Below are 15951 nucleotides of genomic sequence, written 5' to 3'. Positions count from 1 at the left end.
TGGCTGAATGGATTTTAATATTATTTCTCCACATACCCTGAAGACATTCTTCAGCATTTTCCATAGGTGGGATCAAGGTAAAGTTCCAGCTGTGGCCCTTGACCTTAAAACTAATCTCTCTATTTCAATGCCAGCTCTTCTGCCAGCTAAATACTGTTAATGTTAAGTTCTACATTTCTGATAAGATCTTTTCTACAGTAAACCACAAAGAGTTTCTTTTCTTCTTATGAACGTATCTTTTATAATTTGAACATGATTAGAGATAATTAATCCTTATATATAATGAATATTGAAGCATTTTCATAGATTCAAAATGTAGCTATCTGATGTACATTTTAGATGAAAATGTACTATACTTTAGCAGAAAACAGGTTATTATAATGACCAAGATGGTATTTAAATTTTAAGAAATTTCAAGTAAGCAAGGACTCAAAGATATTGCTCATAAAGAGTTAAGAGGATAGAGTATAGGATAAAAACATTTCATTTCATATATTTTAATTTATACAGTCATTTCTTTTTTGCCTTATGAGCCAGTTGTAACTTAGACATAAAAAATTCCCTTAGCAAATATTTTTAGATTTAAGTTCCTCAAACTGTGACAAATGCTCAGGTAAGGAAACAGAATATGACCTAGGATAGCCCAGAAATTAATCATTCTGTGCCTCATTCCAAATTGTTATCCACTGAAAAAAATTCTACTTAATATGGTAAAGTTTTGTACATTTTTCACTGTCTTCTATGCATGAAATATTCGAAGAGCCCTTGGTATAGTGAAATAGCAGTCAGAGAAGCTTTTCTGTTAATGATGATGAATAATGCAATTAAGATGCAAGAAATGAATTTTGTACCAGCTTCTAAAACTGTGAGTAGCAGATCTTTGAGAAACAACAAGGAGAAAGTATAAATTTTCAAGGAAACTACCCAATTCAAACCATAGGGTCAACTTCAAGAGGAAGAGTTTGGTAATTATTACAAATATTAATATAAGTTCTACTAATGTTACACAAAATAGTGTTGAAAAGTGCCTTAGAGTTCCTTACACTTATCATAAGTGTCAAACATAAGTAGTGATATGGTGAATTTTGTTTTAAAAACAAAATAAACATTGTTTCCTCATAAAAATATACTGAGGATATGCTTGACATATTGGGATTTTAAAATTAAGAATGCAAGTATATTCTTTCCTGGACAGTTTTTGCATCCAAAATACCTTTCTCTTTCTATTTTCATGACTCAGTTTTTCCACTGGCTGTTCTACCTTTATTTGTCTTCCTGAGTCAAACTGTTCCCTCTTCTAACACAATTCATGTTACATCACTTCTTACACTGTTTCAGACTAGTATTAGTGCGGGGTGTCCCAGCCTCAGCACTACTGCCATCTGGAGACTTAAAGATAACTTCCTATTGTAGGAAGCTGTCCTGTACCCTGTACAATGTTTAGCAACCTCCCTGGTCTCCATCCACTAGATACCAGTAACAAATGCCACTCCCAGATGAAAGGGTCAAAGCTCCTCAGACATTGACAGATGCCCCAGGGGGACAAAATCACCTCTGCTCGAGAACCTCCATAGTAGAGCGCCTGGTGTACATAGCACTAGGTTCAGCTTTGAATATATACCCTATGGTACGCTATCTCAGAGGTGATACTCAGTAAATATTTCTTAAGTGAATGCAGGGTATTTGTTGTCATTCAAAGTGAATTCAGGGTATTTGTTGTTGCTCAGTCGTGTCCAACTCTTTGCAACCCCACGGACTGCAGCATGCCAGGCTTCTCCGTCCTTCACCATGTCCCAGAGCTTGCTCAAATTCATGTACATTGTATCAGTGATGCCATCCAACCATCTCATCCTCTATCATCCCCTTCTCCTCCTGCCTTCAATCTTTGCCAGCATCAGGGCCCTTTCTAGTGAGTTGACTCTTCGCATCAGGTGGCCAATTGGAGCTTCAGCTTCAGCATCAGTCCTTCCAATGAATATTCAGGATTGATCTCCTTTAGGATTGACTGGTTTGATCTCCTTGCAGTCCAAGGGATTCTCAAGAGTCTTCTCCAATACCACAGCTCAAAAGCATTGGTTCTTCAGCATTTAGCCTTCAGTCTTCTTTATGGTCCAACTCTCACATCCATACATGACAACTGGAAAAACCATAGCTTTGACTAGACACACTTCTGTCAGCAAAGTGATGTCTCTGCTTTTGATATGCTGTCTAGGTTTGTCATAGTTTTTTTCCCAAGCAGCAAGCGTCTTTTAATTTTGTGGCTGCAGTCACCATCTGTAGTGATTTTGGAGCCCAAGAAAATGAAGTCTGTCACTGTTTCCCCATCTATTTGCTATGAAGTGATGAGACTGCCATGATCTTAGTTTTTTGAATATTGTGTTTTAAGCCAGCTTTTTCACTCTCCTATTTCACTTTCGTCAAGAGGCTCTTTAGTTCCTCTTCACTTTCTGACAGGTGGTGTCATCTGCATATGCGAGGTTATTGATATTTCTCCTGGTGATCTTGATTCTATATAGCCTTGATGCATTCCTTTTCCAATTTCCAGTCCATTGTTTCATGTCTGGTTCTAACTGTTGCTTCTTGACCTGCATACAGGTTTCTCAGGAGGCAGGTCAGATGGTCTGGTATTCCCATCTCTAAGAATTTTCCACAGTTTATTGTGATCCACACAGTCAAAGGCTTTGGAGTAGTCAATGACGTAGAAGTTGATGTTTTTCTGGAATTCTCTTGCTTTTTCGATAGCCCAGTGGATGTTGGCAATTTGATCTTTGGTTCCTCTGCCTTTTCTAAATTCAGCTTGAACATCTGAACGGTCTTGATTCACATACTGTTTAAGCTTGGCTTGGAGAATTTTGAGCATTACTTTGTTGGCAAGTGAGATGAGTGTAATTGTGCAGTAGCTTGAACATTCTTCGGCATTGCCTTTCTTTGGGATTGGAATGAAAACTGACCTTTTCCAGTCCTGCCACTGCTGAGTTTTCCAAATTTGCTCGCATATTGAGTGCAGCACTTTAACAGAGTATAGTGGTATTTCATTGCCGCAGTACATTGCTAGACTAATAAACGCATTACTCTTATAAACTGATCTGTCAGCTTCACTTGAGGACTTATGAATACTTATCTCTCCATTTTAAGTTTGTTTATTTTCCAGTATTTGGAACAGAAAGAAGAGTGTTTTTCCAAATTTATAGATTTCAACTGGACTCTTTGGCTCATAAATTTCTAATGAAATTGTACCCCTTGTCATTTTTTCTTAGTATTATCACTGGAAAAAGAGGACATCTAAGTCTATACTAAAAAGAGATCAAAGAAAGAGGAAGAGAAGGTGAAAACAGAGAATTGAAAAAGAGAAAATAAAGAATAAGTGAGCAAGATATACAGTGTTTTTCTATGCCACAAACCCATTTATGTAAAAGCTGAATTAAAAATATTTTCAAAGGAAAGTATATCTTCAGTTTGAAGACAGTGAAAAATATAACCCAATTAATTATTCATTTTCCTTATATTTAATGTTGCAATTAATTTTCTAACACAGACAAGGATAATGCAGAAAGGAGAAAGAGATGCAAAAGAGCATTTTAACAAAAGAAAAGGAGAGAAGAAAATGGACTAAGGGAAGAGTTTATGAGAATATGAGAACAAAATATGGATAGTTTAAAAAGCACAGGTAAATTTCTAAAGGATTCCAGTTTCTTTTACACAGCATGTTGATTAACACTTGAATGATAATTCATTAATACTTGCACATGTATGAGTTAGAAATTAAGAAGACAAAAAATCAGTTTGCATTTTATCAATCATAATGTAAAATATTTTTCAAATAATGTTCACTGTGTTATAAGTTGTTTCTCTAATTAGTTCTGTATTCCTAACTTGCGAATTTGTAAAAGAAAAAGTTCAAGTAAAGGGGAAAAATTCATTCAGGGTATTTGACCTTTAGGAAATAACGTCAAGGCTGTATATTGTCACCCTGCTTATTGAACTTCTATGCAGAGTACATCATGAGAAATGCTGGACTGGAAGAAACACAAGCTGGAATCAAGATTGCCAGGAGAAATATCAATAACCTCAGATATGCAGATGACACCACTCTTATGGCAGAAAGTGAAGAAGAGCTAAAAAGCCTCTTGTTGGAAGTGAAAGAGGAGAGCGAAAAAGTTGGCTGAAAGGTCAACATTCAGAAAACGAAGATCATGGCATCTGGTCCCATCATTTCATGGGAAATAGATGGGGAAACAGTAGAAACAGTGTCAGACTTTATTTTGAGGGGCTCCAGAATCACTGCAGATGGTGACTGCAGCCATGAAATTAAAAGATGTTTACTCCTTGGAAGAAAAGTTATGACCAATCTAGATAGTATATTCAAAAGCAGAGACATTACTTTGCCGACTAAGGTCCATCTAGTCAAGGCTATGGTTTTTCCAGTGGTCATGTATGGATGTGAGAGTTGGACTGTGAAGAAGGCTGAGTGCCAAAGAATTGATGCTTTTGAACTGTGGTGTTGGAGAAGACTCTTGAGAGTCCCTTGGACTGCAAGGAGATCCAACCAGTCCATTCTGAAGGAGATCAACCCTGGGATTTCTTTGGAAGGAATGATGCTAAAGCTGAAGCTGCAGTACTTTGGCCACCTCATGCGAAAAGTTGACTCATTAGAAAAGACTCTGATGCTGGGAGGGATTGGGGGCAGGAGGAGAAGGGGACGACAGAGGATGAGATGGCTGGATGGCATCACAGACTCGATGGACGTGAGTCTGAGTGAACTCCGTGAGTTGGTGATGGACAGGGAGGCCTGGCATGCTGCAATTCATGGGGTCGCAAGGAGTTGGACACGACTGAGCGACTGAACTGAACTGAATTTCTTTGTTATCAAGAAGATGCAAGCATGGTGGTTAAGAGCACAGGATATGGATCTAGAGTAGCTGAACTGGAACCTGGCTCCCTACTTTCTAGTAGTGTGACCCTGGATTTGGGTTCCCCTGGGAGTGAAAGCTGAGACAAGCATTCCATGGTAAAGGACCCACGTGGGAAGGCATCCACTCAGAGAGGATGGAGCTTCACGGCACAGGCGAATTTTGGCGTTTGTGTAGAACTCATGTTAAGAGTTTTCCCAACTGAGGAAGCTAAAGTTTTATTTGTTTTCTTATCTGCCAACTTCCTATCTTCCATTGGCTGAGGGCTGCTTCCTGGGATATTAACTGTTTGACACCCAAGCTTACCCTGGAATGGGCACCTCGGGCAGAGGGTGGAAGGGGTTTTCAGTGTGTAGCATTAGCTCCCATTTCATATTTTATATTTGAAAGACACCATAACACCAGCATGGTCTTTCTAAATTGTATTAACAAAATATAAGATTGGCAAAAATTAAATATAATAAATCTTCATGGGTATTTGATACTGTACCAAATCCTAGAAAATTATCTGGATAATTGCAATAGTATTTAAACTGGAAACTGAGACCTCATCTGATCATTTTGGACTCTTCCTTGTACTAGGACAAGAAATACAAAAAGGGGGAGAATTGATCCTACTATAATTGTAAATACTCATCTGCAGGGATATGAGAGTGGCACCCAAGCTCCTCTCTTTTAGTACAGCCCAGGTCAAACATCCGTAGAACAGTAGACCAGTCCATTTAAATAAGACTCTTGAGAAGTCAGCTTTTCCATGTTTGTCATTTAAAGAAACTGAGGAAGCTGAGGTTCTTTAGAAGACAAAGAGAACACGGACTGGCCCCAGGCATTTGGAAGTCATTTAGGGTCTGTTACATAAAATGGAGATTGTGTCCTTTAATATATTCTATTTTTGGTTGTGTTATAAATAATTCTAATATCCAGTGACTTTTCCTCTTATCTCTCCTTTCCATATTTTATGAAGGATATGGTATTGTTGCTCACTTTATTATTCAGTCTGTGGCAATAAGTATTGAGATAGGATTGTGATAGAATTAGAGTAAAAGATGAATAGAGACTCAGAAACACTGCATCCATTAATTGGTGAGACTGGCTTGCCTCATTTTTGATTGAACAATGGCTGTGCTATATTAGGCAGCAGTATTTCTTCCTTCCCATTCTCCTGCAATTTAAAAGTATAAACAACTATCTGAGCAGGGGGAGAGGAGAGCTATAGAGAGATGGCAGGCGACAGTGAGGAAGTCCTCATGATCGTCTAAAACGTGGAAAGAATATATGAGCTCCACTGGGCCCCATGGGCAGAAGCTGGTCATCAGTCTTCTTGCTGGGACCTCATTACAGAGGGCTGGACACTAGAAGAAGATATTCAAGGTTCAAGAAGCCATGGCATGTGCTGCAGGAGGCAGCAACTGAGGGGTCCCTATAGGGATCTGGGGCAGACTGCATTCATCATGAAGTTCAATGGACAGGAGGTTCCCTAGCATTGGGCCCCTGGGAAAGTCAGCATATGGATTCAACCGTAGGGGGACTTTAAAGATATCTCCCCCTCCCCTTCAATTTTCTGTCCCCAATACCCTGAAGCAGAGAGGTATCTAGAAGATGATGGGGAAGGGGAGCAGAGGGCACATCAAACTCCCCCACACCTCAGGTCCTGTGGACCTGATCATGGTGGGCTGGGACCAGCTGGAGGGATGCCAAGGGAGGGATGGAGAGGGAGATGGGAATGGTTTCCACGGAGCATGCTTGAAGGTGCTATCAGAGAAAAGGCAAAGCCGTTTCATATCTAAAGCCTACCGATTTCAACTATACAGAAAAAATTGTGTTACTTAGAAAAAGCCAGAAAAGGGAAGTAAAAAAGAAAAAGACCAAAACTAAAATAATTAATATAGTTAGGGATTATTAGGATAATGAATCCTCTTATTTCCCCACTCCCCATATATTTTTAATGTTGCCATACAATTCATACAAAACAAATGTGTACCAAATTCCATACACCAAAGCTGAAATTCATATGTAGCTTTTTGGTTTGACATCTATGCTAAAACATGGGTTGTATGTATATACACATAATGTATACCTACAAAAGCAAAGCTAAGTTTTTAAACACTCACATTCTCTTGAGAATAAAGCAACAACACTATTATGATGAGTTGTGTTAGAATTGCATTCAAATTTATAGTTTAGAAAACCTTGAGAGATCATGATTTAAGGAGTAATATATCTCTTGACAAGGCCTTACACTCAACTCTCTTCTTTTTGGAACCATTCTAAAATGTAATCTGGGTTGAAGATTGCATTAAAAGGAGTGTTTGAGCATTTATTGGACACTGTAAGAAAGCACAAAGTACTAGACAGGTCAAGCAGCTACCTAGCACCTACCTTGGTATTATCTTCAAATGTAGTTAGAAAAGTGAAAATATCCGTGATGAAACATAGATAAGTCTGAAGGATTTTTATCAAGAAAAAAAAAAAAATCTGTGTGCTTCCTTTGGAAGGATCTCTCATGAAAGAAGTCGTGTCCTCCTCCTTATTTTGATTATAGTGGGGTGCAATTTATTATGTTCTAGAATTTGAGCCTGCACTTTATTTTTTTTTCCTTAGAGTGACATTTTCAGTAATCACTCAGAAATGCCAGATTTTAAATGCATGTCATTACCAAAATATAATAAATCACAAAGCAACTTGAAGGAAAGGTTTTTTAACAGTAATATCCTAGAAGCTTATGAGGTGGGAACTTTGATGTATGAAAAAGATCTGAGTTTCCACTAACATACTTGGCTCTTTTCAAAGACTTAGAATTTTCTCCTATAAAATTAAGATTAAATGAGATTTCCCTCCTGAAAACCCAAGAGGAGGAGATTTTTTTCATTTGAAGTTAGGATCTGAGGAATTATTATTGTATTTTAGAAGTTACTGAGACCAATAAACACTGATTATTTTGTACTAATTTGAGAATATTTCAGTTATGGTTATTCACAACTAGGGTTTACTAAATTTTCTGAAATTAAAATCAACAGCAAAGGTTAACTATTCCAAACAATTTTAGTATTAAGCATATCTCAGTATTATTGAAATTATTTATAAAATGTTTCTAAAAATTGAATAATTTTTTTACAAATCATAATCATCCATTCTTATTGATGCTTTATTAGTTAAATTACAGAAATTTTTTATAGTGATTTTTTATATAGTGATTTTTTATAGTGATTTCTATGTTGAAGTTTAGTTGTATTCAGTTTACCTCTGTTCATGTCCAGTGTGTTACTTACTCTGTGAGGTTTGGGTGTCTATGAATTTCTTTATCAAGGCATCAGTCGTTTGGGTATAAAGACTGAGAGCATATCTCAGAGACTGAAGATCTGGACTTTTCTCCAAGAAATTCTTTTTCAGGCCATTTCCCCCTGCATGAAAGTATTGCTAAAAAGAAAAGAAAAACAATGTAAGCAGAGGCATTTAGAAAAAAGTATTAGATGAGGGATTTTATGGCCATAGTCATGAGGTTCAGATGGAATAGTACAGTACGATTAACATAAGATAGACACAAAGACATAGTACCATATGGCCATTACCAAGTCATCACCATGCAGTTCAGGTTACCTTAGTATCTCAAGTGTTGCTCTCATTTAAAACTTTAGTGAAATAGGATCATGAAGATGCAGAGGCTGAATGCTTACAGAATGCTAGGTTTAAGATAATGTGTCAACTCAATTGTTGACTTCTGTTTCCAGAGCATGAGAAAAATATCCAGGGTTGTCAGATTTCACAAATAAAGTATCTTCTGGTCACATGTTTTCCAGATACTGATTTGCAATTCCAGGCCAAGTGCCCACTGCTCCCACCTTCGCTGTGATCTAATCACACAGTGGTACACACAGATAGGCCACCCTGAGGATGCAGAGTGGTCCTTAGAAACCCAACGTCCCCTCAACTGTGTCTGAGAAATGTAATAAGGCAGTTTCTTTCTTCTTATTTTTCTTTGCTACAGTCATCCAACAACTTAAAACATCACCCTATTTATAGGTTAAATAATAGAGAAGATATATATTTGACAATAAATATGGTCATTGAGGGATGTTAGAGTTTTTAATGTTGCAAGTATTAGGCACAGACTTCACTTCAGAGGGCAGACTATCTATCTCAAGATATATTACAGAGCTAAGGATGTTGTTTCCCAGCAATTTTATAGACAACATATCCATTGTATTCTGTTAAGGTTAGATAAATGGGTCTGTCTTTCTCTTCCTGTACCAGTGCTAAACTTCACCCGCACTGCAACCTAGCTGACTAGGATGTAGGATTCTCACAGGATGGCATGTTTTGAAAAAGCTCAACAAATGATTCTGATGCACTCTTCTGTGTGTCATTGGTCTTGCCTACTTAAAGGTTTCCAAGGTAAAACGTGTCAACTGAAAATTCAAAATTACTTCAGTTTTCTTCCCTCTGCAGAAACATATTCTGAGCATTTGTAGGCATTTGGTTGCAATTATAGATACTATAATATAGAGAAAATTCAGGGCACAGGCCTGAGAAAGTAGGCAATGGGGATATAAATTGAAGAAAGTGTGCTACAATCACAAACTCCTTCCTCAAAAAGAAAAACCCATGGTCACTTACAATCCCATTCCACTGTAGCTGAGTGCACTGTGAAAACACAAATTGCACATAAATCCACCAATGTTTATGAAGAGGGGGCAGAGAAAAGTGGGGAAAGCCTTTTCTTATTTTTGAAGGGATGACAAAGATATAATATTTAAACATTTTCTATACCTTGATCTTATAGAAATATTAGATACTGTGACATACAGAAAGCATTTATTGTGGAGTTAGAGTCCAGAATTGTTTCAGGTGCCTTGGGGGATGAAAAGATATCAGAATTCCTTTCTTCAGGAAATGTGATATGATACTTAAGTGGAAAAGTATTAATGAATGTATTGAGAGGGGAGTTTTGCCTGGAATTGACTGCTTTTCCTGGAGGAGTGGTGGGGTGAGCTCCGGAGCTCTGTTTACGTAATGAACCAGGGAAGCATCAGATGAAATAACACACCCTACTTGGAAAGAGCTGCAGGACTTGGTGGCTTCTCGGGAGTGGAAAGCATTCTCCCATTCATTGTTTCCCAGACAAGCTCCAATCTTACCATACCTGAGCATAAGTGCTGGAGGCTTAAGTTAGTAAAGTACAGGAAGAGTAATGAGCAGCAACTAAGATGATGTTTCATGATCTCTTGGGACTATATGTAGTTGTCAGAAAAAATTGTGAAAAACTTTGAAAGGGGCAAAAATGTTTAATGAGTGCTCCATCTATGAGACCTATCTGAGTTATCTTCACTTGGAGCTATGTGTGTGTGCTCAGCTGTGTCTGACTCTCTGCACCCCCATGGACTGTAGCCTGCCAGGCTCCTCTGCCCATGGAATTTTCCAGCCAAGAGTACTGGAGTGGATTGCCATTTCCTCCTCCAGGGGATCTTCCTGACCGAAGAATTGCACCTGAGTCTCTTGTATCTCTTGCCTTGCTGATGGACTCTTTACCGCTGGGGGCACCTGGGCTATGTAAAACTCTGTAAATTGTAGAAAATGGATAATAATGCCTATGACTCCTGTCCAAAGAGATGCAAATTATTTATTTCTGGTGGGATGCAACTGATCACCGTTTTGTGGCCAGATCTGTTTTGCCTCTATTCAAATTTATTTCAGCTTTCCTCATTGCTTGTCTTTATGTGAAGTTCTTGGAATTCTTCTTTGAGCCAATTGTAAGATCTTACTGGTTGTCTCATTATTTGATGAGTTAAATAATATTATTTGACAAGTTTTATAACTGCATGAATGTCACAGTTATACTCTAATTTTTTAAATTAATTTTTATTGGAGTATAGCTGATTTACAATGTTGCTAGTTTCTGCTGTATAGCAAAGTAAATCAATTATACATATATGCATATCCACTCTTTTATATTCTATTCCCATATAGGTCATTAAAGAGTACTGAGTAGAGTTCTCTGTGCTATACAGTAGATTTTTATTAGTTATTTTATATAGTGTTTATATTATCAATCCCGAACTCCCAATTTATCCCTTCCTTCCTTCTTCCTTTGTAACCATAAGTTTGTTTTCTACATCTGAGACTCTATCTCTCTATTTGTTTTGTAAATAGGTTCGCTTTTACCATTTTCTTAGATTTCACATACAAGCAATATCATATGATATTTGTCTTTCTCTGTCTAACTTACTTGACTCAGTATGACAATCTCCTAGGCCAAATATGTTGCTGCAAATTTTCCATTCTTTTTATGGCTGAGTATGATTTCCTAGTGTGCGTGTGTGTGTCTGTATACATATACACATATCACATCTTCTTTACCCATTCCTCTGCTGATAGACATTTAGGTTGCTCCCATGTCTTGGCTGTGGTAAATAATGCAATGGACACTGGGGTGCATGTGTCTTTCCAAATCATGATTTTCTTCAGATACATGCCCAGGAATGGGGTTTCTAGATCATATGAAAGATACATTTGTAGCTTTTTAAGGAACGTCCATACTATTCTCCATAGTGGTACCAACTTACATTCCCAACAATTGTGTGTGGGGATCCCTTTTCTGTATTTTTTCTTTTAATCACAGTTTCAGTTTCATAACTTGTGATTGGTATGTTTATATTTTTTAATTATTCTTGGTTCAGTCTTGGAAGGTTGTGCCTTTCTAAGAATTTGTTCAGTTTTTTTCTAGGTTGTCCATTTCATTGGTTTATAGTTGTTTGTAGTATTTTATATTTCTGTGATGTCAGTTGTAACAGCTTCTCATTTTTCATTTTTAACTTTATTGATTTGAGTCCTCTCTCTTTCTTCTTGGTGAGTCTGGCTAAAGGTTTATGCATTTTATTTTTCTTTTCAAAGAACCAACTGTTAGGTTCATTGATTTTTCCCATTGTTTTCTTTGTCTCCATTTCACTTATATCTGCTCCAATCTTTATGATTTCTTCCTTTCTCCTAACTTTAGGTTTTATTCTTTTTTTTCTCTAGTTGCTTTAGGTGTAAGATTAGGTTTACTTGAGAGTTTTCTTTTTTCCTGAGGTAGAATTGTATTACTATAAACTTCCCCCTTGGAACTGCTTTTGCTATCCCACAGGTTTTGGGTTATCATATTTTCACTGTCATTTTTTTCTCTAGGCATTTAAAAAAAATTCCTTGATTTCTTCAGTGATCATATACTCTTTTAAAACAAATGATCTTTCACAGTGTATGTAAAGTAGCATGGTGACAACCTTAATATAGATTAGTCTAATTTTTGAGGAAGGGCCATCGCCTGTGGCTTACCCTAAACAGCATCAGTGATGGGGTGACCTTCCTGGCCGTTCTCTCTTTCTCTTCTCCCTTAACAAATATTTACTAAATCTGTGTTGAGAACCAGAACTTACACCAAGGATATGAAGCAAAAGAGGCCTAGAGATTGTTCCCAAAGGGACTGTGATCAAGTAGGAAATGTTACAGTCAGTGAATGATTCCAATGATATGTTGGAGGTGTAATAAAGAGAATTTAAAAAGACAGACAATAGGACTGGGAAATAATGCTGTTGCTGAAGGAATCAATAAAGACTTTCAAAGAGGTGACACCTATGATGTCTTGTTTATTAGCACTGCCATTTTCCACTTCAGCAGGCACCAGATAATTTACCACGACGGACTAAAGAAAGGGGAAAATCCCACTAGGTAACTGAGAGGAAATGCTTGAGAAGAAGTACAAGTATTCCCCATTCTTTGAAAACTGGCTTTATGCTACGTCACTTTTGTAGATGACCTACATTAGTACTGTTTTCGCTAACCAAAAAAGACATGAAAATGATTTTCACTTTTGTGAAAAAACAGATGTTAAAACAGCAGTGAGCTCTTACAGAGGCAGTGTATACCCTGAGTAGCGAGAGTGGTACCACCCAGCGCCTAACCCAGGAATTACACCCAGCATCTGAGCATCAAGCTGCCATGATTTTGGACTGTATTTGTGCTTGATCTCGATTTATTTTGTGCATCCCTGAGCAGAATGAGTCCTAAGGTAATTGCTTCTTGCCTATGTCATTTCAGCTAGTAAAAGGTTTCATAGGAATGCTCTCCTTTCCTATAGTGGGGGAAACCTGCAGTTGTAGTTCTCATATTTCTTTGGTATAGTTTAAAATATACTGTTTTACTACTGTCACTATATTGTCATTACTAACCTTGTGCTTCCTGAAAGTTACAAGTTGCCTTTAGGAAGCAGAAAGCCTAGAGAAGTTAAGAGATTTCATATACTCTTAAAGATTCACAATGCTTTTTAATACATTAAAGGCTGTGTGATTCACGGTGGTAGGGAAAACTGTTTGACCTTTCACTAACATACCTGTTTTTAAAATTATTAGGCTATAGGACACCTATCACACAGGACATCTACTAACTCTCAGGGACACACAAGTGTTCCATGGAATATTGTTTAGGAAACTCTAAGATAGAAGAATGTAACTGGACTTAATCTGCAATTCATGGGGTCGCAAAGAGTCGGACATGACTGAGTGACTTCACTTTCACTTTTCATTTTCATGCATTGGAGAAGGAGGCAACCCACTCCAGTGTTATTGCCTGGAGAATCCCAGGGACTGGGGAGCCTGGTGGGCTGCCGTCAATCCATTCTGTACATTCCTGTAAGATTTCCATTGCTGAAATGGTACTTTTAGCATGCCATGTATTAATATTTTCAATATCATCTACTTGCAACCCCAACATTACCTGTAACCTCAATGTTACACTGCTTCACTATGCAAATTTCCAGTTAAATCCAGTCCAGTCCATTGAATGGTCTAATCATTGACTCCCAGCCTTCTGATCTTGTGTTTTTTCATGGTCAAATTCTTTCTCCCTGAGTATGTTCAAGTCTTCCTCCAAAGAAAACAATTATCCTTCCTTTCCAACCAGTGAGCTGTTATCTGTCCTTTGTGATCACTCTTCCATATTTCCCTGATTTCTGAAGTTCATGGTAGTTGCTAACTCCCCTAAATCCTTCCCACTTTTATATGTGTCCCCTCCTCAAGCTCAGTCGCATCTGTATCACCCTATTCCATCTCTGACATTATTGTTTTTTTGTAAGTTAACACATATCGGTACTTAATTTTCAACAGGACTTCCCTGCCTTTTAATCTAGAAACTCCTACAGAAAGAGAACAGCACTGCTTCCTAGAGAGGAGTCTCAGAAAGTACCAGAAATCTTAGGGGTTTTCTGCCCTTGTAGTGTGAAAATGCTGTGCCCAGGGAACCAAAAGGATGGAGGACTGGACTTGGACTGTTACTTGGGGCAAAGAGTCAGATTTAATAGCATCATTGAGAGAGAATGAGTGGTTTATTAGGAGAGGAGGAAAGCAAAAAAAAATCTAGTTGTACTAGAATATGTAGGGTCTTGGGTTTGCCAGTGGAAAGAAGCTCCTTCAAAATAACCAATTCTCAGGCAAAAGGAGATGCAAGTTCGATTCCTGGGTGAGAAAGATCCCCTGGAGGAGGAAATGGCAACCCACTCCATTATTCTTGCCTGGAGAATCCCTGGACAGAGGAGCCTGGCAGGCTACAGGATCGCAAAGAGTCAGACATGACTGAGTACCCATGCACACAGGTAGTATGCTGGTAACATTTATGAAGAGTTGTCTATATGGCAGGAACTGTTTTCATTGTTTTATATGTGATAACTCATTTTGTTTTTTGACAATACATTCTTAAGTCCTAATTTTACTCCCACAAGAGAGGACAGTAACTTGTATACCATAGTCTTTCTCTCTTCAGTTCAGTTCAGTAGCTCAGTTGTTTCTGACTCTTTGCGACCCCATGAATCACAGCACGCCAGTCCTCCCTGTCCATCACCAACCCACGAAGTCCACCCAAACCCATGTCCATTGAGTTGGTGATGCCATCCAACTATCTCATCCTCTGTCGTCCCCTTCTCCTCCTGCCCTCAATCTTTCCCAGCATCAGGGTCTTTTCAAATGAGTCAGCTCTTTGCATCAGGTGGCCAAAGTATTGGAGTTTCAGCTTCAACATCAGTCCTTCCAATGAACAGCCAGGACTGATCTCCTTTAGGATGGACTGGTTGGATCTTGCAGACCAAGGGGCTCTCAAGAGTCTTCTCCAACACCACACTCAAAAGCATCAATTCTTTGGCGCTCAGCTTTCTTTATAGTCCAACTCTCACATCCATACATGACCACTGGAAAAACCATAGCCTTGACTATGGTTTGTTGACAAAGTAATGTCTCTGCTTTTTAATATGCTTTCTAGATCGGTCATAACTTTCCTTCCAAGGAGTAAGCGTCTTTTAATTTCATGGCTGCAGTCACCATCCACAGTGATTTTGGAGCCCAGAAAAATAAAGTCAGCCACCGTTCCCCCATCTATTTGCCATGAAGTGATGAGACTAGATGCCATGATCTTAGTTTTCTGAATATTGAGCTTTAAGCCAACTTTTTCAAGCTCCTTTTTCACTTTCATCAAGAGGTTCTTTAGTTCTTCTTCACTTTCTGCCATAAGGATGGTGTCATCTGCATATCTCAGGTTATTGATATTTCTCCCGGCAATCTTCATTTCAGCTTATGCTTCCTCCAGCCCAGCATTTCTCATGATGTACTCTGCATATAAGTTAAATAAGCAGGGTGACAATATACAGCCTTGACATACTCCTTTTCCTGTTTGGAACCAGTCTGTTGTTCCATGTCCAGTTCTAACTGTTGCTTCCTGACTGCATACAGGCTTCTCAAGAGGCAGGTCAGGTGGTCTGGTATTCCCATCTCTTTCAGAATTTTCCACAGTTCGTTGTGATCCACAGAGTCAAAGGCTTTGGCATAGTCAATAAAGCAGAAATAGATGTCACCCACTATTCTGATACTCTATCGGTGGTATTCCTCATGTAGTTTCAGATATTTTCTTTACATTTATGTCCTCCTCCTGATGTTTGTAAAGATATCCCACTCTCATACATACATTGCTTCACTAATATATGGTTGAGTGATGTGAGTGATGAGGGGCTCGAAAGAGCTTTGTATGA

General features: G+C 38.2%; 1 protein-coding gene across 1 annotated transcript in view; it reads right to left on the bottom strand.

Moving 5' to 3' along the window:
• The window catches only part of UNC13C (unc-13 homolog C), a 692819-nt gene that overhangs the window by 47485 nt on the left and 629383 nt on the right, over positions 1-15951 (bottom strand). Inside the window, exon 31 of the mRNA XM_040226553.1 lies at positions 8180-8327. Within this exon, the coding sequence (XP_040082487.1) occupies positions 8180-8327 (148 nt within the window). The remainder of the gene's footprint in view (positions 1-8179; positions 8328-15951) is intronic.

This window comes from Oryx dammah, unplaced genomic scaffold (genome assembly GCF_014754425.2).
Source record: "Oryx dammah isolate SB20612 unplaced genomic scaffold, SCBI_Odam_1.1 HiC_scaffold_26, whole genome shotgun sequence".
NCBI classification, from domain to species: domain Eukaryota; kingdom Metazoa; phylum Chordata; class Mammalia; order Artiodactyla; family Bovidae; genus Oryx; species Oryx dammah.
Note: the sequence above shows the minus strand (reverse complement) of the source record. Positions and strands in the feature narration are given on the sequence as shown.